Raw genomic sequence first — 27451 nt, 5'->3', positions numbered from 1 at the left:
TGATGAGTTACTTACGAAAAAATAATTTACAACGTATTGCAAAAGTGTAATAATATTCATAATATTATTTCAGGAGCCTGGGTTTCACAAAGCATTTGTTAAATGCTAACATGAATATTTGGTATGCTATTTGCTAGGGTTTTGACGAGACGAGAACGAGACTATAATGGGACGAGATTTCTTGTGAAATTACAAATTAGCATAGAATATGCCACCGTTACATTCACATTACGGTGCCCACCGCACCACCTTCACTGTCGTTTTGCTGTTTTTATAAAAATAAAAACTTTTGTAAACTATTGTAAACGTCTGCTCTGCTTATCCAGCCCGAGTTTCAATCGCACTGTGGAGGAATCACGGTTCACTGTTCGCGTGATGATGGTGGAGGATTCGTTGCGCAACAGAGCCTAAGTGTCTGATAAATGTCTTATCTTGTAGAATGCGTGCTCAGCACCGCTGCATCTTATACAGAGTGCGCGCGATCGCAAATCTCAAAGTAAAAGTTAAAGTAAAACGTGAGCACCCTGATGTGCGCAAATTAGGCTACATACAATAGTCTGTCTCCCAATATCAAATTGATCTCTGGACTGTGTAGTTGTGTGCTATGGTCTCTGTTTGCACTAATATTGAGAGAGTACTGTAACGTCTGAATAAAGAGGTTAGAAAGAAAAAGGGAGGCTCTGTTTCTGAACTTTTAATCGGAACGCAATAACAACTGTACACAAACGCACCAGCCTAACTCACTCGTTTCTCTCTACCTGGCCTTTTCCGAACTCACCGCCTTAACCCTATAACTGCCGGTGCAAAATATAACAGCAATTTCACAACAATTATAAAGAGTCTGTGCTCTACAGAAGTTTATGGTTGCAATTGAACTTATTGTTTGCACTTAATAAGACTAAGAGAAAACTGTTATTTATTTTTTGTTATTTATACTGTTTTTATTTCCATGTTCAATTTGTGTAAAGGAGTAAAATTATGTGGTCACACAGGCTCGATCAGAATTTCTGGAAGCTCATAAATGTACAGTATGGTCTGAAGTGACTCATGTGAAATCATACAGGAGAAAAGCCAGTCAGTTGAGTTTGTAGCAAAACATTTTACAGTGCTTGTATATTGTTGTCTTTCAATGCATTTTATAATTCATACTCCTGAAGTTGAACTGAAATAAAATTCACTAGAAGAGTATTAGTTCAAACATTAAAAAATGCACCTGCAGACAATTTTTCCAGCCATTAACCCTCTGAGGACCAAAAACGTGTCTGCGCGTTTGCCTCGGTTTTTTTCACATAGCAGCAAAATAGACTTAAAACACTCCCGTCATTTTTTGTCATACAGACTTAAGAAATATGAAAAAATAAACTGTTAAATGTCTTCTTTTTTATGGGTTCACTTAAAATCGAAATAAAACATTGTGCTTTTGTAAAATAAAGTAAACAGGGAGTGCTTTCTGCCTCTCTGTCTCCGTGAACTTTTTGTCTAGTGCACGTCTGTAAACTTAAACAAAACTCAGCGAATACTATTCACTCAGACATGAGCTATATATCTCTATAATCATTTAAGTGTGTAGTTTTAAATTATCTAATTCAAAACTAAAACAAATATTCTCGGTTTATATAATCTATATAAAAAGAGACAGAGATCAGGCGTTCGCATTATCGTTCTGGCAGCTCATTATTCTGCTAATAGCGCGCGCTATTCAGACGCAGATGATCTGAAGCAACACATGCAAACCAGTCAACGCCCACAACAGCTGGAAAACACGCTGTAGTGAGGAATAATAATATCTTGATAATCCTGGAAATTTTACCTCAAACGTGCTAGAGTAGGCTAGCCTAACAACGGATCCAGCTGCAGATCATCAGTAAGTGCTTTGTTCTAATCGCGATATGAAATGGTGTCTGTAAACCGCAAAATACTGTTTAAATTTGAATCACGTTTCTGTGTTTGAATGAATGAACGGCACAGATGCATGCTGTTGTTGTTGTTTACTACAGCTCGCGCGTGTCTGTGTGAATGAATTAACCTTTAGTTTAGCTTTTAGCAAACTATCTATATTGCCTACTGAGATGAGTAAAAAATCGACTGAATACGTTGAAATAAAATGTCTTTGTATAAGCAACATATTAAACTGCAAATTAACATTTATGCCCTAATATATATTATATTACTGTTACAGACGAAATATGAAACACAACATTTCGTTTTGGATAGATTATAAAGTTTTTACTGCCACATCAAAACCTAATTTACAAGGTGCAAACAAAATCTCAAAAGGTCAATATAAGCCTTCTCTTTAAATTATTTTTGTGTTTTATTAGTGACAGATTTGGGGAGAGGATAGCCTACATATTCCAAAACTTTCTGAAAATATGAATGAGAATTAACTGCAAAATTACTAGAAATGTTTACCTTGGATATTATACAATTTGCAAGCATACACAGTTTGTGGAAAAATACACTTTTTTTCAAGATGTTTCCAACTCTGAACCAATTCTGTAGTTATATATATATATATATATATGTGTGTGTGTGTGTGTGTGTGTGTGTGTGTGTGTGTGTGTGTGTGTGTGTGTGTGTTGTCTTTGCATTCTTTCTTGTGGCTCAGTGACACCTGAATGAAAGGCTCATTAGTATGCAGCAATAGCAGGTCTTTGTCTTCTCAGGTGTGAATTAGGACATTATTCATGACCTTGTTGGATCATTCACGCCCACCTGCATATTGCCTTTCCAAACAAAAAGTGTCTTACAAAATTTAAATCCATCTATTTTTTAATGTGAACGATTAGCCCGGATGATTTTCAGATTATTTTGAAGTAAAAACTCTAGGTGACAACATCCATTATTCAAAAGTATTGTGGGAATATGTGAAGTTGGTCGTATGTGGTCTTATATCAGAAAATTTAAGTTTGAGTTTTTTTGAATAACCACGCATAAATAATATTCTCTCAAAAATGCAAACATGTACATACATGTTGCTCACATATTATGATAGCCATGTTCGTGCTAAACAGAGTGTAATTACACCTTTGCCATTAATATGTTTATAAGCAACTGAAAAAAATACTAATTTCAGGGCATGTCAAAACATCTCAAGGACCCCAAAAACACCTTGGTCCCCAGAGGGTTAACTTTGTCTTTGAGTTCCATTGTATTTCCATAAAATATTGTGCAAAAATCTCGTCTCGTTCTCGTAAACCCAATCTCGTGTCTAGTCTCATCTCGTGAGATAAGCGTCTCGTCAAACCCCCATTATTTTTCTTCTACTAAAATTAAAAGCCATTTTTTTTAAATGAATAATAACCACATGGTGAAGTATTGAATAGATTTAAAGGAGTTTTGGTAACACTTTATTTTACAGTGTCCTTGTTGCACGTGTTACATGTAGTTACTAAAGTAATAACTATAAATTATGCATAATTACATGCAACTAACCCTAAACCAAACCCACATCCTAACACTTACCCTATAGTAAGTACATGTAATTAATTATTAGTACTCTGTACTTAAATAAATAATTACACTGTAACACGGACACCTTAAAATAAAGTTTAACTGGATTTTTAACAAAAGACAAAGTATGACTTAAATGATTTCTGTGTAAAAATGAACACTGGCTACTATTCCAGTGTTGCTATACAACGACCTCTAGGTAACAGCCATGGTACATTAATGTACAGGTCCACAGACTTACCCTGCAGCAGCGACGTTGCGGTCGTGACTGTCTCAGGGACACCGTCTTTGCTATAAATGGACTGCAGGAACTCTGGAACACAGTCATTCTCGTCTGTGATGATCACTCGCACCTGTGAGAAACAAGTGAAAAGGAAGCCCGGAAGGCACAAAAATAGAAAGGTGAGAATTGTTAACAGAACAATTGGGTAGATCATAATATCTTGTTTTATGAATTACCATCAGGGAGAAAGTTAGTACGGTACATCACTGTGACTTGTCCCCAGTGTTTCCCAGAGTCAAGAGGGCCGCTGTTTCAAAAACGCCTTGCCAAAAAAGCTATTTTTAACAAGCATAAAAGGCCATATACTATCACTCTTTATAACCATCATCCTGTTTTGTCAGGAAGTTATGTTCAAACATAAGCAAGCATCTGTGCCTGAAAAATGCAGTTTTGTAGTAAAGAATCAAAACACAAAAGGACAAATGTCCTACAATATAACATGGGCATGCCATAGCTCTTTCTCAATTTGTTCCAAAAGCATCAGGGAAGCTGAAAGAGGCACCTAATGCCTCCCATAAGACTGAATTAAGCTGAAAGTTGATGTCTGGAGGAGGAAAAACACAGTTTGAGTGCTTTTTCCCCTGACACTGTTGCTAAAGCTTCCTGGCAGTTGCTAAGTGACTCTAATAACCTATTCACTTCAATTTCAGAGTCTGGAAATAGACAGACCTAGTCAGAAATGGTCAAAATTGTGACAACAGTTCACAGTCTACAATGTTACTCATACTGTATATCTAACTCTAACAGAGACCATAAACCAAAAATCACATAAAATAAAATGCCTCCATAAAAGACAATCAAAAAGAACAAGAAAAAACATCCCAGAGGGAAAGTTTTTGGATCTCAGTAACTGTCCAGACCCCTATTTTATAAAAGAGTAACAGACAATGCTTAGTTATTCCGTTGTTAGTAAAACTAACCAAAAGACATTGTATCAGAAAAGAGACCTGATATGGCTGATGCAGGAAAGCAAGAAATCAGCAAATTAGAATGATTTTTGAAGGATGCGTCAATGAAAACTGGAGTAATGATGCTGAAAATTCACCATCATATGCATGAATTACATATTAAAATAGAAAACAGTTCATTTAATTTTAATAATATTTCACAATATTACTGTTTTTACTCTATGATAAAATAAATCCAGTCTTGGTGAGGAGAAGAAACTTCCTTCAAAAACATCAAGAAATCTTACCGACCACACACTTTACATTATTTAAATTCAGATTGATTCACTAATGAATCAAACTGTTTTGAGAACTGACTGATTCATTGAAATAAACAGACTCAAAAGAACAATTCACTCACATATAACATCACTATATGTCGTGGTGGAGAGGCTTGCATGCTTCTATGATCATGAGAGCTATGCTGGAGGGAGACTATGGCTCCTGGCAGGTTCAACCTTACCAGACTGGTCTTAGGTGAGGAGTGAGACGAAAGGCAGCACCTGGCCCTCCAGGTTGGGGGTTGGGCGTGGTGCTAACAACGCCACCCCATAAAAAAACCTATTGTTACAGAAACTACAATGAGCAATACTACTGACATCAGGCCCATTGTAGACCCTGGTCACCCAAACTATTCGGATGGCAGTATGACCACCCCTGATGAAAGGGAAGTCAGGAGTGCGAAAGAGGGCCTAAAACCAAGATCTGCATTGGAGTATGGAACGTCCGAACCACGTGGGAGACCACCAAGACAGCACAAGTCCTTAGTGAGATGAAAAGGTACCACCTGGACATCTTGACAGTCACTGGATCCACTCCGGTCGTCGAGTTCTGCATGAAGGGTCTGTCATCCTCCATTCTAATCTCTAAGGAGAAAGCTAAAACCCTGCAAGAGAGGGAACCAGTAAGTGAAAGACTGATCCGAGTACGCCTCAACTCAAAGATCTGTAAACTCACCATCTTACAGTACTATGCACTAACCAACGAGGCTGAGGAGGAGGTCAAAGAAGACTGGTATGAAACACTACAAATGGCGGTTTCAATGGTACCCCAACACAACATTCTTCTCCTAACTGGTGACATGACTGCCAAAGTGGGAACCAACAATTTCAACAACGAGGGGGCAATGGATAGACATGGATGGGGCGATAGAAACAACAATGGTAAACGCCTTGTTGATTTCTGCATGAGCAACAACCTGGTCATCAGTGGCACCATCTTCCCACACAAAAACATCCATACGCTCACATGGCAGTCACCTGATGGTAGGACCATCAACCAAATCGTCCACATCGTCATTAACGGTAAATGGTGCAGGTCAATGCAAGATGTTAGAGCTTACCGGGGGGCAGATGCCTATAGCGACCACTTCCTAATCGCTGCCATCATTAAACTCAAGTTGAAGAAGTGAATCCCACAAGGCCATCGGCAGAGGAAATTGGACATTGCAAAACTCCAGCACCCAAAGAAAAACAAGGAGTTTGTGTTGAATCTCAGAAACCGCTTCAGCACACCAGAGGCTTCCTCTGAAATGGAAGATGAACCCACCATAAACAGAAAATGGAATGCTATCAAAACCATATACTCTGAAACACAAAATTCCTGGGCAACAGAAACAGAAAGGGGCCAAAGAATGGATATCCTATGGACACCTGGTCACAGTGTACGAAATCACAAAATGACTCTGCGGCAGTTAGGCACAAACCAAACTACCCATGTAAGGGACAAGAATGGCAACATCTGTACATCCGAGAGTGAACAAGTAGCCAGATGGGTTAAACACTTCCAGGAATAACTCAACCTCCCTGAGCCTGAACAATCAGCCAACATCACAACAACAGAGGATATCCTGGAAATCAACACCAACCCTCCTGACTCTGCTGAGGTAAAAGCTGCCATCCAAACCCTGAAGAGTGGCAAGGCATGTGGCATAGATGCTATTCATGCTGAGATGCTCAAGGTCGACATTCCAACATTCACACGAGTGCTGACGGACCTATTCCAAAACATTTGGAACAGTAACACCATCCTTGAAGACTGGTCCAAAGGTCTTATTGTCAAAGTCCCCAAAAATGGCAACATTAAGAACTGGGACAACTGGCGTGGAATCACTCTTCTGTCTATCCCAAGCAAGGTGTTCTGCAGAGTCCTTCTCAACCGGATGGAGACAGCCATTGGCACCAGGATTAGACAGGAACAATCAGGCTTCAGGAAGGGAAGAGGATGTATGGACCAGATATTTGCATCACCGAAGAGATTACACACAGAAGCCTGAGATGGCTGGGACATGTGTTGAGAATGGAGAAGGACAGCATCACAAAAGTCACCCTAAGATGGACACCACCTGGCAAAAGAAAACCTGGGAGGCCCAAAACCACCTGGCGCAGAACTGTGACAGTAGAGCTGGAACACATGAACCTGTCATGGGGAGAGGCCCAACATGCTGTCAGGGACCGAATGCAATGGAGAGTGCTCACTGAAGCCTTATGTCCCATAGGGGACGAAGAGAAGTAGTAGTAATATGGCATGCAAGCAAGTTTTATTATACACAAATATTTTTTCTGCAATGTTTTTATAGCAGATATCATAAAAAAATGTATATCCACAACAAATATTTCCATGACTTTTTCATATTTTCCATAACTGTAAGAACCATAATAACTGTGATTGAAAGGGCCATAATTATTGATTCAAAAGCCTGTTCATTTTGCACATGGTTAATAATGTAATTTTAAACTGTGTTTTGTTTGGTTTGTTGTAACGGGTGCTTTAACAGAGTTAAAAGTGTTCGGGGTCTCCAGAAACTGAGATGTGAGAAGAGTTAAAGAGTGATTACAGGGTGACAGATAGGCTGCTGTGTGGCTGAATGCAGAGGATGCAACAGGAAAATGTATATCTGGACCATATCTCACTGGACTTTTGAAGTCAAGAGTGTCTGTCAGTCTTGTAGAGCTTTTTTTTCTTTTTTCTCTTTGTCTACATGCCCTCTTGCTCCCCATCTGCAGCTAGACACACTGTGCCATGCACTGTTTTGTAACATTCCCAAGCTAATAGCTAATAGCTGGGATTTTGGCTGGCCTGCCTCAGGCCAGGACAGATGTATGGATCACTGAGCAGCCAAATCAAGTCGTGATGAGGCGAGACTACATCCTCCAGGGGAATAATACTGTATGAGACATGAATGGGACTGCTGGGTATCTCTTTGATTTCAGGCTAAATTGTTGCCCTTACATTTCCCCCAGTGCCACAACCCTCTCCTTCATTTTTATTTTTTTTCAGTCTAAGTGACCATCATTTCAATTGAAGGCATAAGTAATATGAATAGTATCATCAATGTGTCTTAATTAAAGGACAACAGGAAATTATGTTCACACTGAAATAAGTGCACTCTACTACTTCCGATGAGACCCTTTCTCTTTCATTCGTTCTTTCTATCTTTCTATCTTTCTTTCTCTTTCTCTCTTTCTTTCTTTCTTTCTTTCTTTCTTTCTTTCTTTCTTTAAATACAATAATTCTACATAAACACAAACAGACCTCAACACTTTACGCACAAAACTCAACCATAGTGAAAATCAACAAAAATAAATAAGTAAAATGATGGGTTCTTAACATCACCAAACAATAGCTAACAGTTATGATAAAAAAACTGCTAGAACAACATAAATAAAGCCAGCAAGTAGTAAAACAATACTATTATAAAACACTTTCCGCATAATTTATTCATGTTGCATAGCTGGGAGTTGTTTGTTTAGACAACTGTATTTGGTTGGGACAACATTTATGGGAATTCGGTTGGTCTGACATGCATTTTTACAGAGATTCACAGTAATTCACATTTCACTAGTAGCTATGACCCCACATAAAAAAAAAAATAGTTTAACCGTCCATCAAGCTAGCAAGATTGCTACCTATCTTTTAGAGCATATCAAGTTTTTGCATAAATAAAAAATGACTGGATGGAGAGCTAAAAGCATACAAATCTCTGAAAGCATGCACTTATATTTCTGTGGATGAGTGAATGGCGTGAATCATTTACTTTCATACTATCAGCTATGATGAAGAATCAAAACAGTTATTATGGCAACTTTAATCAGTGTTTCCCCATACATTTGTTTCACTGCTTTATATATATAATTTTTTATTGATTTCTTGTTGCCATACAACCACCTAGAGCAACCTATTGAGACTGTGAAATAAATAAGATATTGAATAAAGGTTATATTTCTACTAACGTCAAAAATCCCATATATTACCCATTACATTTTATTTTGAAAGTAATAAAGTTAGTCTTGTGAACCAATAGATAATTAATCATTTTGTAGTGAAGTCACACTCTAAAAAGTACTGGATTAACATCAGCAGCACAGACAGAAAATGTATAACACTATATAAAAATGACGTTTTATATAAATAATACAAATTACATTTAGAAACAGAGAAATTACTTTGGATAATTTTTTTTTAGATTTTTCTTCTTCAGCACCACCAGACAGACTCCCGTTTGTTATACTTTATTCTCAGATTTGTTGTGTGACAAAATGTTATCAAAGAGACCACCTTCTATCAAATATCTAATATACCTCAGATATAAACAATTAATTAAGCATCATAGTTACAAAACAACACATTAGCATAATAATTGTATGATTTAAAGAGAGTTGATTGTTTGGGCTCTGAGAAAATGGGCAGAGTGTGTGGGTAAAATGTTTAAATCTGGACCCTGTCCCAGTCTGACTGTCCACCTGCAGCACTCACCTCAGCAGCACTACTGAGACTGTCCTGGTTCTCACTGGCCCTCACCAGTAGCAGGTAGCGGTGCTGGTCGCTCTCATAGTCTATAGTACGGGTCAGACCGATCTCCCCAGTCTCTGGCTGGATGCTGAAAAGACTGCTGGGATTGATGAGCAGACTGTAAGTTACTGGCTGTTTTTGGAAGGACACTGCTGGAGTGACTAGGAAGCTGGATGAAAAAAGACAAAGAGAGAGACAACCTGACTGACTATAATCCTGATTATTATGTTCTATAAGTGAGCAAACAACTGGAAAAGAAAGAAGAATGGGTTACCAAGGTAAAGTTAGAAGTGCACCAAAGACTTTTGAGCTAATCTGTGGAATATAAGCTTCAATCAAACCAACTTCCAAGGTGAACACAGTATATCTTCAACCACATTTAGCTATAATCATAGAGAAAATGACTGCAGGTGTGGATGATTGTTTGTTGAGGGAATAATGTAAAGATAAATGGTACAGCAGGGAGAATATTCATTGTGTGTAAAGGCAGAAAAAAAACAATTCACAGTTTTGTAAATTGTAAAACTAAGCATCAAATAACACCGTTTTATGCTGGTTATCAAATACGTAGGGAGGAAAATAAAATGATACCTGAAGAAAGAAAGCGGAAATTGAAAGGTATTTCTCCTAATTTCCAATATCCAGATATTAGATTGGTTATCACTTAGAACAGTTTCCTCCTGATGCTAAAAAATACTCTGTTTTTATTTTCATCGAAAGTGCATCTTCCTTACTGATCACTGTTATTATCACTTTATTTCTTATTGTTGTTTAATCACTTGGTCAAATCATGACAAATACTCAGACTTCAGGGGCCATGAAAACAAAACAGAGCAATTAAAGTGTATCAATGCAATTTTATGACATTTTAAGCATTATCAACGAAGGGAAAACACATGAAAATTTACAAACATAGTTAGCAGTAAGAAATGATAATAGCTGATTGTAACTCTCAATGATAATGATAATTAATGAAAAGCATTGATTAATCTAGTGGGATGTTAATAATGTAGGTACCCACTCGTTGTGCAAAAATCACGTAACAGTTCATGTTTTTATCACAAATACGATTTAGTTCTAATCCAAATAATGCATTTGTACTGAGTGAACGATCAGCAATCAAGAGCATGCAACAGAATGCCCCAGTTTTTAATACTGTGTAGACTATGTGCCTTATGCTTCGGACTCTGGGTCCGGATGAATTAGCTCAAATGATCCATAGGGAATTTTAATAACTAATCATGAATATGATCAATATTTTGCATAGTACAGATACATTAAATTGTCGAAAGTGAAAGTGGATTATATGAATATATGAATAATCAATCACAACGAATTATAATTCCTCATTCATATATCAATAATCTTACTTAACTTCGATTATGAGATAATCTTTAATGGAAATTAATGTAATTATCAAATCGTTGTTCGTCCCGCGACCAACCGTTAGATTAAGTGATTAATTTCTCAACAAAGTTATCCTTTCTCATAAACTCCAAGAAACACCAACCTTCTGGCCGTGAACATTAATATTTCTGGTGTTCATAAAATTAAAACTACCTAATGTAGTACACAGGGAGCACGGTAGCGCTGATCTGATCTCATTGACGTTTGTATTTTTACGAGCCTTTCACAGAAACAGTTGAATATATTGTTTTAATAAACGCAAACTACAGAATATAACGGATTACACATATTGATTATACACCGATTATATCTATGTACATAATTTACAGTAAACAATACAAGACACGAATAGCGGATGAGAGAGATAAAGAGAGAGAGAGAGATTATTCTGCTTTAAGCTGGTGCTCTTTAGCAGTAGTAACGCACACCTCGCACGCGCGGGGAGCGATTTACAGAGGTTTTTGGTCGTGCGTTTGAGAGAGAGAATAAGAGGGAGAGAATGAGATCGAGGGCCGGGGCGCGCTCGATTTGAATGCGGAACAGAGAGAGAGGGAGCGAGGGAGAGAGTGCTCTGGGGCCCGCGCTCGATTTGATTGCGGGACAGAGAGAGAGAGAAAATGGTCACGTGTGACCATAGAACAGCAAACATCACAGACCATTGAGAGAGCCATCAATCGAAACACCTTAAAACATTAAAACCCGTTAGAGTTTGATATACTTGCAAAAGGTTCGTTTGTGTGCACGAGCTGTGTCCAGCCTGCACGTGTTCTCGGAGCAGAGTGCGCGCGCTCGTGCTGAGGCGCGCGTGCTTGTTGCCAGAGCAAGCTGTTCGCGGGAGTTTGAAGAAGGCGCCTCTTTGGAAGGGAAGTTGCTGAAGGAATTCAGGCTTCGTTCGTTTGACTCGTAGGTGGAAACGAACACAGTGGAATTTGAAAATTAAACAAAAGACTGAGATAAAGCAAATAAAAGGAGGGAACTCCTGAAGGAGTTCAGGTCCGAAGATTTCACATGATGAGCAGACGAAGGCAGGACGCGAGAGAGAGAGCAGAAGGGAGAGCGTTTGGGTTTTGGAATGTAAAATGTAACGCCGCCTTCTGGTGGATTGTCCAATCACCTTCAGTGATTCAAGAGCGGGAGAATGTTCCTTTGTCCGCTGGGAACATCCCTCTTGCTCGGATTACCAAAGCGTTTGACTTAAACTTTTTCGGCCCCAGAAATATGAAATGTGTAAAACAATGTACGTTACTGCATTCTGTTATCGGAATTCGACTCCGTTAGATTTAGAGAATTACAAAGATACGAAACACATCATATTAACATTAATAGGAATACAAAGGTATATTATTATGCATTAGTATAGACATTTAAAGTTCGATTAATGTTACACTAGGACATATATATGCTTTCCTATGGTTTATCAACACATCTTAACACAAAAGGGGATATATTTATTACATTTAAGAGTGACTATGGTCACAGTCCTTTCCTCTGTCTGAGGTGGGGGTGTCACATTACATGTCTCTGTGTGTGTGTGTGTGTGTGTGTTGGAATGTTGGGGGCTGGGTTCTACGGGGAGCCACCAAAATGTCTTGTCTTTTCAGACCATTTAATGAAGTATTCTAGAGAATCACAATTTATTAATTTGAATACGCATCTGTCATTTTCAATGTTGCTACAACTGTTTATATGTCTATGTGGTGTTTTTAATATGCTTTAAGACAAATCATGTGCAAAGTCATGTCAACACCATTGCTGAGTATTTTATTTTTAAAACTGCTGTGAAAAAAGAAAATCACTGGTGTTTTTTTTTTATGTCACTAACTACCTTGTAACCAATTCCGTCAATGTGCCGGCGGGCTTTAGCATATCATTAACTATGACCGCTCTGAAGCAGGGGAGTCTCAAGGAAAGCCAAGTTATCCCGGTATTTTTTTCTGTTGATATGAAAAATCGGGTACATTTAGCAATATAGCCGGTGAATTAGGCCTATGATGTATATTGCAATGTTATGATGAACTATATGCCTTTCTCCACTGACATTCTACGTTGTTCAAACTGTTTCTAAGGAAGATTTTTAGAAGGCAGTGGTCAGACTCTGAGATGGCGAACGGGAACATGGTTTGTGTGACATTACCAACACATTATTAGCTGTTTGATAACAGTCAAGCAAAAGGCTAATCATATTATTTACCGTTATGCGTCCGACGTTGTAGAGTGCGATACATAAAACGCATTACCATTCTGATACATCGACTTGGTAGACATGGTAGACAACCATGTATGAGTGAGTGGAGGCGGGGCTCATTTGCATACTAATGGATTCATATTCCAAATGGAGCAAGGTTGTTAGAGTTACATTCAAGATATTTTAAGGCACTGGAAAAACTGTTTAAATATGTGATTTTGGTTATCAAAGATACGTTTTAAGGGATACAATTATTATCAACAGGGGGGATTTTAAAATGTAACTCAAACCTTGAAGAAAGAAAGGATTTTTATCAAAGGATGCATTTATCAAAAAAAGAAAAAAACTGTCTGTTAAATTATATAATTTATTTATGGGAGCTTTTCATCTTGATACATTCAGACCATAGAAAATAAAGGCAAAATTATGATAATCACGTAGTCAAGCAGTCAAGATTGACATAAATGTATTTTTGTAATCCCAAAGAAGCTTAACGCAGGCAGGGAGACGAACAAAGGTAAATGTGAATTCCCTTTCAGGTATTGTGGTTATTACAACTCCATTCCCATTGGCAGAGTTTGTCTGTTGGCTTGGTCTGCCTCAGCTGTCTGGCAGAGATCAGAATGTTTGGCAATAAGATTAACGTCACCCCATTTTTGTGCCATGAGCAATACACTTATCCTAACATTAGTTAGTTAACCATATTTTTTGCATAGCTATGGATGAAGCCAACTATATTCAGTAAGACTTGGCTCCCATTGCCGAGCCACGTTTAATGAAAGCAACAATATAGTGGAATCACAGGTGTGAATGAGGAAAATAATATACTGCAGCATGCAATGCATATTTAATGACATGCAGCTGCCATAAATGGATCCAGTAGGCACTTATTCCACATGGATTGGATTTAGGATAATTTTCTACAAGGCAATGCCTGATTTAATACATCTTTGTAGGGCAGAGCTAATCATGCTTCCCTGTAGCAGCATCAAGCAAGTCATTTCACAGTGACTCATCTAATATCAAAGAGCTACACAATTAACACTGACTGTACAAAGACAAAATAATTAAGGGTCTATTTGTCACCTATACGTGAGAGTTAATACAAATAAAATAAAATAAAAAACATTTTACTACAAAGAAAAAAAACTAATGCTTTTTATCATATACATTACCTGGTTAACCTTTGGGGGCTGTCTATACGAGCAGAACAAAGTTCTGATGTTCATGCATCTTTAATGCATATCACAGTACGCTGACATAGTCAAAGATCATTATTTCATGAATTTTGCATAGTGTAGTACACGATGACTCACACAAGCTACGCTCCAGCGAGAAGCAAAGGGCGCGGGATGGCTGTAAGTGCAGTATGATCCTGTTTCTATTTGTTACCCTGATGGATAAGCAGTGTTCTCACAGCGTGGGAGATGCATTTAGGGCGTGCTAGAATTACACATGGAAATAAGATTTGCTGCATTTACGAGATTGGTTGTGGGTTTGTGTGTGCGTGTTATGGCTTTACTCACGGTTGTCCTTCTGGTGTGTTTTCTGGTATGGAAATTGTATAAGACACGTTGGTGAACTGAGGAGCTCTTGGACCTGCGATGATGGACACTACGGCGGGAGGACTGCGGCTGCTCTGGCGGTCGGCAGCCACCACTGTTAGAAGGTATTCTCTGTCTCTCTGCAGGGGGAGGCCTGTCGTCCGAACGTGACCGTTCTTCCTGTCCACCTCGAATCTCCCGTCACCTCCTGTTGTACAACAGAACTTATCAACCTCACAGACCTGAAAATTAATTCTTAATGTAAATATGTTGAGCACACGCATATTGTTGCTGTCGGGCGGAAACATTGTATGTCCAAAACAGCTACTTTTCAGGACATGAAAAAAAAAAAGTATTTTGTAAATAATGAAACAGTGCTGTCAAAGTTCATATTGTGGCTTTATGCATATGCCATGATATTATTAACATTTTAGAGTTTTTTGACTTTTCGACGAATTTCAGACAAATTATTTGTCTGTCATTAAAAAAGCCGCATCTGAGGCAGTAAATGCATTGCACAATAGAGGCAGGGTGGAGTTAAGAGGTTTGACCGACAGTTTGAGGACACAATTGAGTTACGAGGTTTAGTCACAAGCTCTTTTTAATACCTTTCATTGTTTAGATATTTGCAAAACCTACAGACAGACGTAAAGGGTAACCAACAGTAATGATTTATGAAAAAATCAAATTATGAAATATGGAGATACAAAGTTTCCGCCTGACAGCAACAATATATCATGATGGTAAGACTTTGCAATAAGGTTCAAGGTATCATCGAACAATGACAAATATTGAATTTATATCTAGGGCAGGGCTTCAGACTATGATTTGATCGCACTTTTTTTTTCTTTTTCTTTTTTTTACAATATGGTATTAATCAATGCATGCTAATGAATAGTTGTCTTTTAATCTGCATACCCTAGTTTTGCACTGATATAAAAAGACTGACAGTGACACGAGACCTCATGTTTGGCTAAATGTTTTAATCTTTTAAAATCCCTCCATGTATGTTTTTTTAATGTGTTTTTTATATTTGCCTTTGCCTATATATTGTATATTGCCACTGTGCTCTCGTCATCAGTTGTGTCTGAGTCTGTATGCTGGCTCGTCCTTTCCACCAGCATCCTCGCCTCCAAACTTTGTTTTTTTTTAAAGTAATCAGCTATTGACCTATTCATTTTAGACGACTTAATTTCAAAATTTCCTTAATTTCAAATTTGCGCGTTTCATCATAAGTCCGCCATGCGTGTGTATGTGACTGATAATAGGGACTTTAAGCTGCAGCTGCTGATACAACAGCAACGGCGTTCTGTTGTGCGCGTGCAAATCTAACTGCTACTTCTTGACATTCTACTGTTACCGTCTACTACAGAAAAATAGCAGATTTGCCGTAGACGATAATACGTGACAGATTAGATAAGTCCGGTAGTTTCACACCGCCAGCTTGAGCTTCATGTCAGCTGCAGACATACTGGCAGCGTTTCTACAGCGTGACAGCAGCGGCTCCAAAGCTCCAAATAAGTGATCATTTCTTTACAAAGACAACTAGCATATAAATTTGTTTTTATAAATTGGTCATTTACAAACTTAATAGTCTAGAAAGATTGTTTTAACATGTTTAACCATTCACATGTAAATGGTAAAACACCAAACACAACCAAGAAAACAGCTCCGATCATGTTGTTTCAGTCATACTTTGATATGTTGACAAGACAACAAACTACGGATTTAAAAAAAACGCAAACTCGGGTTTGATCTGGGTAGTGCCTGTCTGTGTATTACATGATAAACCAAAATTAAGTTCATATATCATTTTTTTCTGGCTAGTTTACTTTAGTTTTTATAATACACAATACTTTCACCCAAACTGAAAATTTAAAACCAAGTTTAAATGGGTACATCTTAAATAAATATTTTTGATTCTTCATTTTCTTGTCTGACACACTATTAACACACTATACATGCTTATTCTTTGAATTTGGAGCACTTTTTGTGGGAAATCATATTTGTTTTGTCATATCAAAAGTGTGATTTCACTTTAATTGAGCTTGAGCAGTGCAGCAAAAATACACTCAACGCCGAAACCCCTGCTTCACTGCTACTCACCTGACGCTCCTGCTTGACGCTCACGTGCTGCTCCTGCTCTCGGTGTGAATACACTCATTGGTTAACATGTACGGCGAAAAAAAAAAAAAAGTGCCACTCACGCCTGGGGTGTGAAACAGCCGTGAGACTGCCATAATGCAAGTGCAGGTAGGCAGACACTGATTGAGTGTGTGACCATGCACTCGCACAAATGCGACCACGTCAAATTGTAACTGGCATTTTGGTCTCAGTCTGGAGCCCTGATTTAAGGTCATGTTTATTTCTACATATACTACTATATTTTCAGCGTATCAACTTATATCAATTAATTTCAATGCATTATGAGAAAATATGAATGCATAATAGTATATTTATAAATGAACAAACCTTGATTATTACATGAAATAAAAATTAATATTGTTCATTGTTACTTGTTGTATTATATCATGTTAATAAATTGAACATTACAGTATGTCATTTATTTTATTATGGAAACATTTATTATGAACCAAATAAACATTTACTATGAAAATGGTTGTACATTTTTGTGGAAAACATTATACTTTTTTTCAGGATTATGTGATGAACAGAAAGTTCAAAAGAACAGCATTTATTTGAAATAGAAACAAGGATTGTAACATTATACATGTCTTTAATGTTACTTGATCAATTCTATATGCATCCTTGCTGAATAAAAGGTAGTTAATAAAAGTTAATTATACGCATGAATTTATTAAAGAGGCAGAAAGGAAAATCTGCTTACCATCAGACAGGAAATATTCCACCTCTCCGTTGACGCCCTCATCACCATCTCTGGCTTGAAGCTTGTAGACTAGTGAGTTTGGGGGGGCACTAGCAGAGACCACACTCAGGTAGGGGAAAGGGACCATTGTCCATTCTGGGGCATTGTCATTGACATCCATCACCGTCAAATCCACTCTCACTGTATACCAGTCTGAACCTGTAAATCAGATATTCAATTAGCAACTGTTTTGAGAAATGTCTGTAATCATTAATGTAATAATTCAAATAAAAAAAAACCGAGAAGGCAAAGGACACATAAACAAGCTAGTTTGAAATAGCTGGAGAGGTTGATTTTAATTGGGCGTTTTGTTTGGTATTTTCAGTTTGTGACAAAAAAGCCCATTGGCCCTGCATGGCTGTGCCATGATATGGGTTCCTTCACAGCATGTCCTCAGAGTAGTTTCATAAACTTAGGTTCAAGTTTTGATGTTTATTTTCCACAAAAAATACTGAGTTACAAAACATCACAGATGCTGAGAAACATTTACATGCAAGTTGGAGAGAATGGCAGATACTAATGAGTGGAGTGTTTTCCTCATGGCGGCGCTTGCTACGTTTAGCTGCTGCGTCGCCTCATTAAACATTCCTTCCTTATCACAATCATCGCCTTGCAAAGCGACAGAACTGAAAACAGTTTCAGCACACATTTATGGACGACGCGGTATCATCATGGAAATGCATGAACGAAAATGCTAAAGGACAAAAAGAAAGAAAAACGTGTCAGCCATAAAGCAGAAACAACCCGCCGGTGTCTTCTCTCCTTTGTGTTACTTTTCAGACTTGTTAAATCGCCCCTTCAAACGCATCTCCCCATTTCCATTTATTTAGTTTTTTTTTCCCTCTTTCTTAAAAAAATTCCTCTCTTGCTCTCACATTTTTTTCCCTGGGAGAGGTATAAATAGTGGGCTGTCTGTTAGAAGATGTGGAGTGACAGAGTCACGGGCTCTTTGATTCCCCAGGTGATTGGCCCTTTCATTGCCTGTGACAGCACACCTGCTGCCTTACACTTTGCTGGGTAGAAAGAGAAGAAGAGCAAGAGCAGAGAGAGAAAGGCCGAGCGACAGAAGTGGGAGTTAGTAGGGGAGGCTTAGAAAAAGATTAACTTAAGCTCCAGGTTTGGATCAATATAAAATGATAATTAATAATAGATTAATAGATAGAGGAGGTGGGCAAGTGAGAGCCATATTAAGATCGATATATATAAAGAGACAGAGAGAGAGTGTAAGTGAGTGAGTGAGTGCGTGTGTGTGTGTGTGTGTGTGTGTGAGTGAGTGCAGAAAGAGAAAGTAAATCCCTCTCAGGGGTATAAGGAGTTTCTCTCAGCTAACCCAGGCTCACAAGACTATAAGGTCACTATGTTGTGTATACAAAACACGCTGCAAATAACAAAACCACATCCAGAGCATGCATTTAAACTTATGCACAGGTCATTACCTACAAGGACACAACAGCCATTAGATGATTATTGCCACTGAAATGGCAAAAAGAGACAAGCATGAGTCTCTCCATCGTTCTAACTTCTGTTTGAACATAAAAGGCTAAAAGATTTAGAAATTTCCAGTGCATGTCTGTGTGAGGTAAAAGGACACAAGCTCTTGAAACTCCACCGCCTGTGCTAAAAGCAGCAGCTCATTTGCATTTAAAGGAACAGACACAAAAATTGTGCGTTTTTGCTCACCCTCAAAAAGTGACAACTTAAACATGCTATATAAATATATTTGTGGGGTATTTTGAGCTAAAACTTCACACACACACTCTGGGGACATCAGAGATTTATTTTACATGTTGTGAAAAGGGCATTATACCACCCCTTTAAATACAATATTACTACTGAATGAGGCACATGTATAAAGTCAAAAAAAATTCAGTGTTTAAAAGCGTTTAATAAAAAAAAAAAACATAGTTGGCTTTTATGGTGAATGCTTGTGGTATTCCTCACTTTTAAGTGTCTTTGGATAAAAGCATCTTCTAAATGAATAAATGTAAATGTAGCATGAAACCAACGTCTATTTAACAATATTGTAGTGACACAAATATGACAACGTGGGTGGATTGAGCAGCACTTGACAAAACAAAACGTAAGATTAGTCATAACAAATGAATTAGTCTGTACAGTAAAAACAAAACAAAAAAACAAAACAGCTTAACCTTAAACACTTGAGCTTTAAAAAATATTAAAAATCCACACAAAACATCTGTCACAATCACATTCAGTTTGTTTTAGGTTCTTGGACTTTGTTTTGTTTACATTCATTTGTTTCTTGTTCTAGTTTCCCACCACACAATCATCACAGCTGTTTGTAACTGTATCATAATCACCATATTTAGTTGATCATCACTGTATTTAAGTTTATCTTTGTACTCGCTTCAGTGTCCAGTGTTGTTCGTGTGTACATGTTTACACACTGTCTCGCATGTTGGCTATATGTTAAATAAACCCTGTGTTATACACTCATCATATTCGTCTTCCATGGATTTAAGCATAACAACAGCATTACATAACAAATAAGAATGGATTAGCCACATTTGAAGCCCCTATAAAACAGCCAACATATATTATTCACAATCCACACCTATGACACATTTTCTCTTGAATTATATATAAATGCAGCAGGTTCCGACGCTGACCATGCACAATAGAATGATCAAAACAAAATCACTTCCATTATAACCATCAAAGTTGACAATACTGGAAGGGTCTACCCAGTGGTTAAAGTGGGATTTGCCAGGTGGGGGAACCCTCAAAATTTTGTGTAGGAGCAACAGGAAGAAATTACTCGCCGTGGGCACCAACTATCCCAATACTTATTTACTTGATATTTAAATGGTTTTATTGTGTTCCATCTAGGGGGGTTCGGGGACATGCTCCCCCGAGAAAATGTGTATTTCTCTGACCTACATATGTGCAATTTAAGACTTTTGAAGGCCAAAAAAAAAAAAAGGGATAAGAAATAGCTTTAAAACCATGTCAGTGGGCATTAGATTATTTGTCAATACCTGCTCTCTCCTCGTCTTCATCTTTTTTTTTCTCTCAGTCTCCTTATCTTGCCCTATTTCTTCCCCTCCTAAATCTGAACTTTGACTGATAGTCTTTTCATTTTCATCTGTGTCATTGAAGAAAGTAAACATACAGGCTCAACTGATATTTAGATGTTTTTATGAATCATTTTCTTAGACAAGTTAATTTACTCAAGGTTACCAGGAAAGCTGTAGCCTAAGTCAGTATTGCCAATAGGAACCTTCTACACAAGCTTTGGAATTTGAAAACATCTGTTTTTAAATGTTAAAAGTAATTTTAAACAATACAAATTATAGGCTACGTTTACAGTTGGTGTAATTGGCAGACGTTCCCTTAGACATCATGCGCTGTGGAAACGCGTCAAAGCATTCTCATGTATAAATATGCAGCATTAAAGCACGTAGGTGATTTTGAATTAATATTTCATGTCGATATAGAATGGTTACATAATGTTAAAACTAATACTGCTATTGATATCTTTGTAAGACTGGCGGAATGTCCGGCGAAAATCTAACCTAAAACGAACTTTACCGCGCTCAACCAGCGGGAGTGCATTTCACGCATTAGTAATTGCTCGCGGGGAGGAAGGACTTTGTCTGCACGCGTGAACCGGCGTAGATGCACTCACATCAGACAGGAGAACCGTGACTGAGAACATAACGACGGGAAGCATTTTTGCCTACCATCAATAGCCTACCATCGCGCTATCATTGATGATAATGAATCTATTTATTTATTAATTTATCGGAGGTGCCGGAACGCAGTTCCGGGCCGTTCCGGCCCACTTTAACCCCTGGGTCTACCACACGACATGGTTTTTATGGTCATACATACATACATATATATATATATATATATATATATATATATATATATATATGTTATTATAATTTTTTTTTTTTTTTTACTGCACCTCTGGATGAACATGTTATCAACTTTCTGAATTTAAATTAATTTGTGTAATTAGTGATATTTTACAGTATAAAATGTTGGTGGCACAATACAGAAAATAAAAAAGCAGATTAAAAGCTGAAAATCTTATTCTTATATTAATATTTTAAAATATACTTTAGTCAAACAGGAAGCCATTTTGCTTCCGACGTGAGCTTTTTTTACTCTTTTTTTATTTTATTTTAAATATAATGTGTGTATTCATCGATTTAAAAGCAAAGTAGTTTGGATTGTTTACTCAATGGTTACGCCACATTCAAGTGTGTGTATGTAATTGTTTTTCTGTACTAACTAATAAAAATACAATTATATGTTTGAAGATTTTTAGAAAATCTTCTAAATGTTCATTTTTTGCGAGTACACAAACAAGTAAACAAGCGAGTAAACCAACTGGGTCAGTGATCGCAGATCCTAACTGACCTGAAAAGCCTTGGCATCCATCTAAAAAGCTATATGACCAGAGGCATATTAACACGTGGATAAATGAACTTATCAACTTACAGTGTAAGGCTCGTCAACTTCCATTGTCAATCGCGCTCGCTCCTGTTGCGTGTCCTCAATCTGGCAACCCACATGAGTGTCAAGTCAGAGGAGGACGAGGGAGGGAAAACAACTCGCTTCAATATTTTGAATTTGGACTGCAGCAGTACCCATTTCAACACTAGCTGTCAATATTAACTTTTAGACCCTCTGCCTCAACATTTCTGGCGAAATTGTCATACACATTTGTTGTTCCCCAAACTGTATTAAACCAACTTGAAAAATACATTTCAAGACCGTGGCATTTGTGTTTTGAACTAGATTTTTAAAGTTTCTCCATTTCCAGTATTGACAAAGTTAATAATAAAACTTGTAGTTTTCTGCTTCTGGTCAGATTTGTTAATTAAACTGCACTACAGATCTCATTTACACATTTCTAACATTACATAGTATAGCTTATACTGCCCACAAAAAGTGGAAACGTGTTCACATTCTGCACTAAACTTATAGCAACTTGTTTTGTAAAGCACATACTCTGATTTTGACATGAAGCATGAACTCTCAACCCATCAACCCATACTCTCTTTAGTAAAAGGCAGAACTGTTTTGCTCACCCTAAATGCCCCCATACTCACAGTGAGAGCATCAGGGTACCTGTACGAGGAGGTGCCCAGCATGACCTCCCAGTCAGAAGCAATCCCAGTGTGAGAGATGGATAGGCATACTGAGAGCCCTAGAGGGAGAAAGAGGGGGCTGGTGAAGGCCTCTCTGGTGCACTGATAGATGGATGAAGGAATGCCCTGCCAGAGCCAAAGGGTCAACAGCGATATGCAAAAAAGATAAACATCACAGCCTCCTTCTGAATAAAGTTCCTAAACTTTCTTCTTGCTCACTCAGGGTCTGAATTTCATTTCGTGCTACAAGCAGTAGCACAACTAAATACAATAGAATAAAGATACAAATGAAATAAACATTTTTCAGTTAGGTTTAACAGCAGTATTCAGGTAAGACATAGCCTACCACAGAAATTGAATAATAAAATATAAAATAACTCTAGTCTTAACTGTATAAACTAAATAGACAGTTCCTTAATAAAGCTACAAAAGTTATTTATTCAAGAGCAGTGAATGATTTTCTTTTTGTCTTCTGCTCTTTGATTGACCGTAATGACAGACAGCATCAGGTTTATTAGGCTGCTGTCACTTTAAGAGCTGCACAGATCCATACTGTTGCACATGCGTTTACTTTCTCGACTGCTTACGAGAACATTCGCCAAGACTAGCGCAATAAGCTGCAAAAAGAACTCAGTTTGACACTCGCAAGCTGTTTGAGAGGTGGCTTTATGTGTGCGCACTTTGGCTGTGAGGGCACATAACACAGTCTCTTAGAGAGAACATGAGTACAAGAGGGTTAAAGGCGCACTGGGGAAAAATGCACACTTGACTTTATTCACCTTCAAACCACTAGATGGCACAAAGATTAAAATCAGCACTTTTCTTAACAACCCCTTTTGATGATGCACATGGAAATGTGCAAATGCGAATGTGAATCGATACAATTCAAATGCAAATGTGAAATGCAAATGTGAATCGATACAATTGTTTACTATATTTTGAGACAACGGTCTTGTTAATGTTTTTCAGTTTTGTTCGAGGTAATTACAGAAACAGTTTTTCAATAACTGAAGAATATGTAAAAGTATGGTATTAGGGGTAAAAGGCGCCCATGCTGGCACAATAATCAACATGATAAGAAATAGCTGGCTGATCAAATATTAAGTTGGGTGTCCATCTTAGAGATAATCACCATATTTATAATGAAACCATTAAAATTAAAAATAGGATATTAAGCATACAATATGATAAAATATATTTATCATTACTACACTATATTATTATAGTTTCTCATTCAATGCTTTCAGAATATTTACTTTCTAAAGTATTTTTAAAATGAACTTTTAATGACAAAAATAATCTTGTGTGCCGTGTGTGAGGTAAAAGGCCCACCTTGCCATCTTATGCATTTGTAAGATAAAAAAACAACTTGGGTGGAAAACTCTTAACCACTCCCCTCAAGCCGTTAGTCTGCTATGAGAAGAGATGAAGAGGAGGAGGGCTGAAGTAAAAACCCTGCCCTCTGTTCAATATCCCCTTTCACTTGGAAATACGTCACAACACTGGAGAAAAGTCGTTTGCAACTTCCGGTTCATGCAGACTTTAAGCCCCATTCTACCCTATTGTTTAAAATTGCTTCAATGTTTAAAATGACAAGACCTAAAACAACGTGCAAATGATCAACTTATTGATGATGTAAGACTGGCCCAAATGACCAAGTTACACTTCCGTCAACTGTTCTGGATCGCGAGATAAAGTCCCAATGTGCTGATGTGAAGCCATTTGAAAAGACGCGGTGCCGCTGAATCACTCACACTGTTTGTGAAGTTAAATCTTACAGATCCTTTTCAAATTACTAATTTGCTTTGATAATCTGTTCGGATTAATTTACTATCTAACCTACTGTACATGTTATAGTGTATAAATGTTTGCGGACACATCCCACTTTATAACCGAGATACCTGAGGGAATGTTGAAATTATACGCAACACTCCCGCACCGAAATTCTGGCCCTGTAACTATACCGCCACTGCAGCTGGTGCTTCCAGATTCAAAGACATGCATTAGAGATTAAAAATAAATATTTCACCTGGATGATGGGTAACAGACGGGAATGAAGGAGGTTTAAAACAAATTTTGTGGGTTTGTATGAGAGAAAGAGAGTAAAAAGAAATTAACCAACAAGACTAAAAACAGAAGCAAGTAGGCTAATAAGTGGAAAAGCCGAAGTGCAACAATGTGGGATTAATACAATATAAAGCACCATTGGAACGGCCCTGAGGTTGTTATGGAAACGGAATTAAAACCACACTCGGACAACAGGAAAGAGAAAACACAAGCTGCCAAATGACTGCATAAATCAATGTCATTAAAAGACATGAATAGTGGTAAAAAATAGCTGCGGATCAAAGCCACAGCGGAAGAATATTAATCAGCATTTAGAGACGGGGAAAAAAGGGCAGCAAAAGCATTTAGCTGCAATGTTTTCCCACCTGCTTTATGTTACTGAAACACAAGCTCAATAACTTGCTAGTTCATACAGTATGAATAACAACATACACACCCATAGACTCCCCACAGAGGGGTCTTTTATCACCCTAAATTATCCATCACGACTACTTATAATAACGCAAATTATTATACAGCTACTTACAAAACAAATGTGGCTCATTTTTTGTGCCTAGGATTATTGAGTTATACAAAAATGCATAAAAAGTGCAATTTATACAAGAAAGACTTGCAATAAGGTTGCGTTAATTAAGAAACATTCCAACAGTACATAGTGTTAATAGGGACTAGAAGTGAAGAAAAAAAGTTTCAGAAAAACACCTGCGGAAATACACCAGGAGCATCCAACAAGCGGAAGCTAAAAAGAATTTGGCTTTTAAGCAATAACAAAATGATACAAATATATGCATGTGTCTTTATATATACTAAAAACCTTTATTTTGTGCTCATGCATATTCAAGGTTTAAGGAAAGTATAGCATGTTTTACTCAATGGTTACACCACTTGAACTTTCAAAATATATCAGACCAACATGAAAACCGAGAACAAATTTCAAGAACTTGGCAGTTGGGTAATTCTACGCAAATGTCATCCTTACCATGAAAAAATTGCGTTTTTACCTAAAAATCAAAACCCTTTTTAAGTTGTCCATTTAGGTCTGAAATATACTGTATTAATGTGCTGTATCAGAAATTTTAAGAAAATTGCCTTGTTTTTCCACCACATATGAGGTGAGTAATTTAATGCTCAAATTAAATTTTCAACTAACCATATTTCATGCTTTCAATAGAGGGATCAGACACCCCCTTTTTTAAATTTTATTTGAACATAAAGCATTTTGCAGAAAGATGGAGGCATGCCTGAAATAAATATACTCATTTTGTCATAACACCACTGTCTGTTGAATTTATAAGGGCTATAATTAAGAGGTCATGACGTTTCAGTGCTCTGACACGTCTGTAACGTTTTAAAGATTACGTGTATATAATATAAAAATTATAAATATAAATAACTTGAAACTTTATGTGCAAATCTAAACTATGTTAATGCTTATTATGATCGACATTTTCATCCCACTACTTTGCTCTGAACAACCATAATAATGCGTTACGGACGTGACCGTTACGGACGCTTCATATTAAATCATATGACTATTGCTGTGAACGGTTTCAGGCTTAGGCCTACCGTATATCAGTACATATTCAATAATCGCAATAATATTTGTGCTTTGTTAGTTTTAATATGAAAAAAGGTCTCAACTTTCAAATTTAGTCGATTTTATAACAAAATTCAAACAATAGAGGCCGCTCTTTAATAGCCTACGGCATATTTCTGTATAGCGCCTCAGTGTAAGCAGCGGATAAAGCGCACATGAACCGATCTTCTCTTCCTCTTTGCCAATTACAGGACAACATATGAATATCAAAAGGTATATTATACAGCACAACTTACAGAAGAGCGTCTAAGGACACTTCCCTAGAGATGTCGCGTTTTTCCCTCTTGGTTAAAACATGAAAATTCATCATAATCCTGCGATCAAGCTGACAAAATAATAATAATAATAATAATATTGCAATCATTTTGACAAGAAATACAATGTGATCATTTTGACTCAAGACTGGCTGAAAACCGTGCGATCATTTAGACATAAAACATAAAGCTCATGATTGCGAGCGACTCACACTACGGACAATAGTGTCAATCAGTTAACCTGACTGTGGAGAAAAACCTGAGATTTAAACTTCTATATGATAAACATTGATATTTGTTAATGTATTTTAGCAAGCAGTTCTGTTAAATCATGGTCTCTATTGAGTCTTGAACAACGCACACGCTTGTCAACATGATGAGAAATAGCCTTATAAACCATTTGAAATAGAGCGATTTAGTAGCCTATAATAAAGTTGATTAATTGTGCAATTTTACCAGTCTGGTATCGCAGATTTCAATATTTGGTTGGGACGAGTCACTGAGTATTTAATTATATTTGATTATTGTCTTAAAAAATCTCCATGTTTTCGGTGCTGATGCGGGCATGTTAATGTAATGCAGAGGGTGTTCTATGCTAATAACGCTCCTAAAAGAACCGGCAAAAGGAATGATTATGAATAGGCTATGTCAAATATAGCAAGGTGACATTTTAATTGTTTATTAATAAGTGTTTTCTGCTGCAAAGACGAAGTTGACGATGCTGACTCGCCATCTTCGCAGAAGTGAACGCGTCAGAGAGAAATGCACATTTCATACGGATTACATAAGCAGATAGCAGTCTGTTTCCTTTCGTTTTGAATTGTTTTGTTTAAAAGTACACATTTCAAGCTCTTCAGATGTATTTCTCAGGTCTGTGAGGCAAGTATCCTATACATACACTGAGTCTTGG

General features: G+C 37.4%; 1 protein-coding gene across 1 annotated transcript in view; it reads right to left on the bottom strand.

The window, feature by feature from the left end:
- The window catches only part of LOC306987797 (neural-cadherin), a 245577-nt gene that overhangs the window by 128959 nt on the left and 89167 nt on the right, over positions 1–27451 (bottom strand). The window contains 4 exon segments of the mRNA XM_079592371.1: positions 3695–3806; positions 9439–9643; positions 14593–14818; positions 17459–17656. Of these exon segments, the coding sequence (XP_079448497.1) occupies positions 3695–3806; positions 9439–9643; positions 14593–14818; positions 17459–17656 (741 nt within the window).

Source organism: Phoxinus phoxinus (assembly GCF_949152265.1).
Source record: "Phoxinus phoxinus genome assembly, chromosome: 2".
Classification (NCBI taxonomy): Eukaryota; Metazoa; Chordata; class Actinopteri; order Cypriniformes; family Leuciscidae; genus Phoxinus; species Phoxinus phoxinus.
The sequence above is the reverse complement of the archived record's forward strand: the minus strand, read 5'-3'. Positions and strand labels throughout refer to the sequence as shown.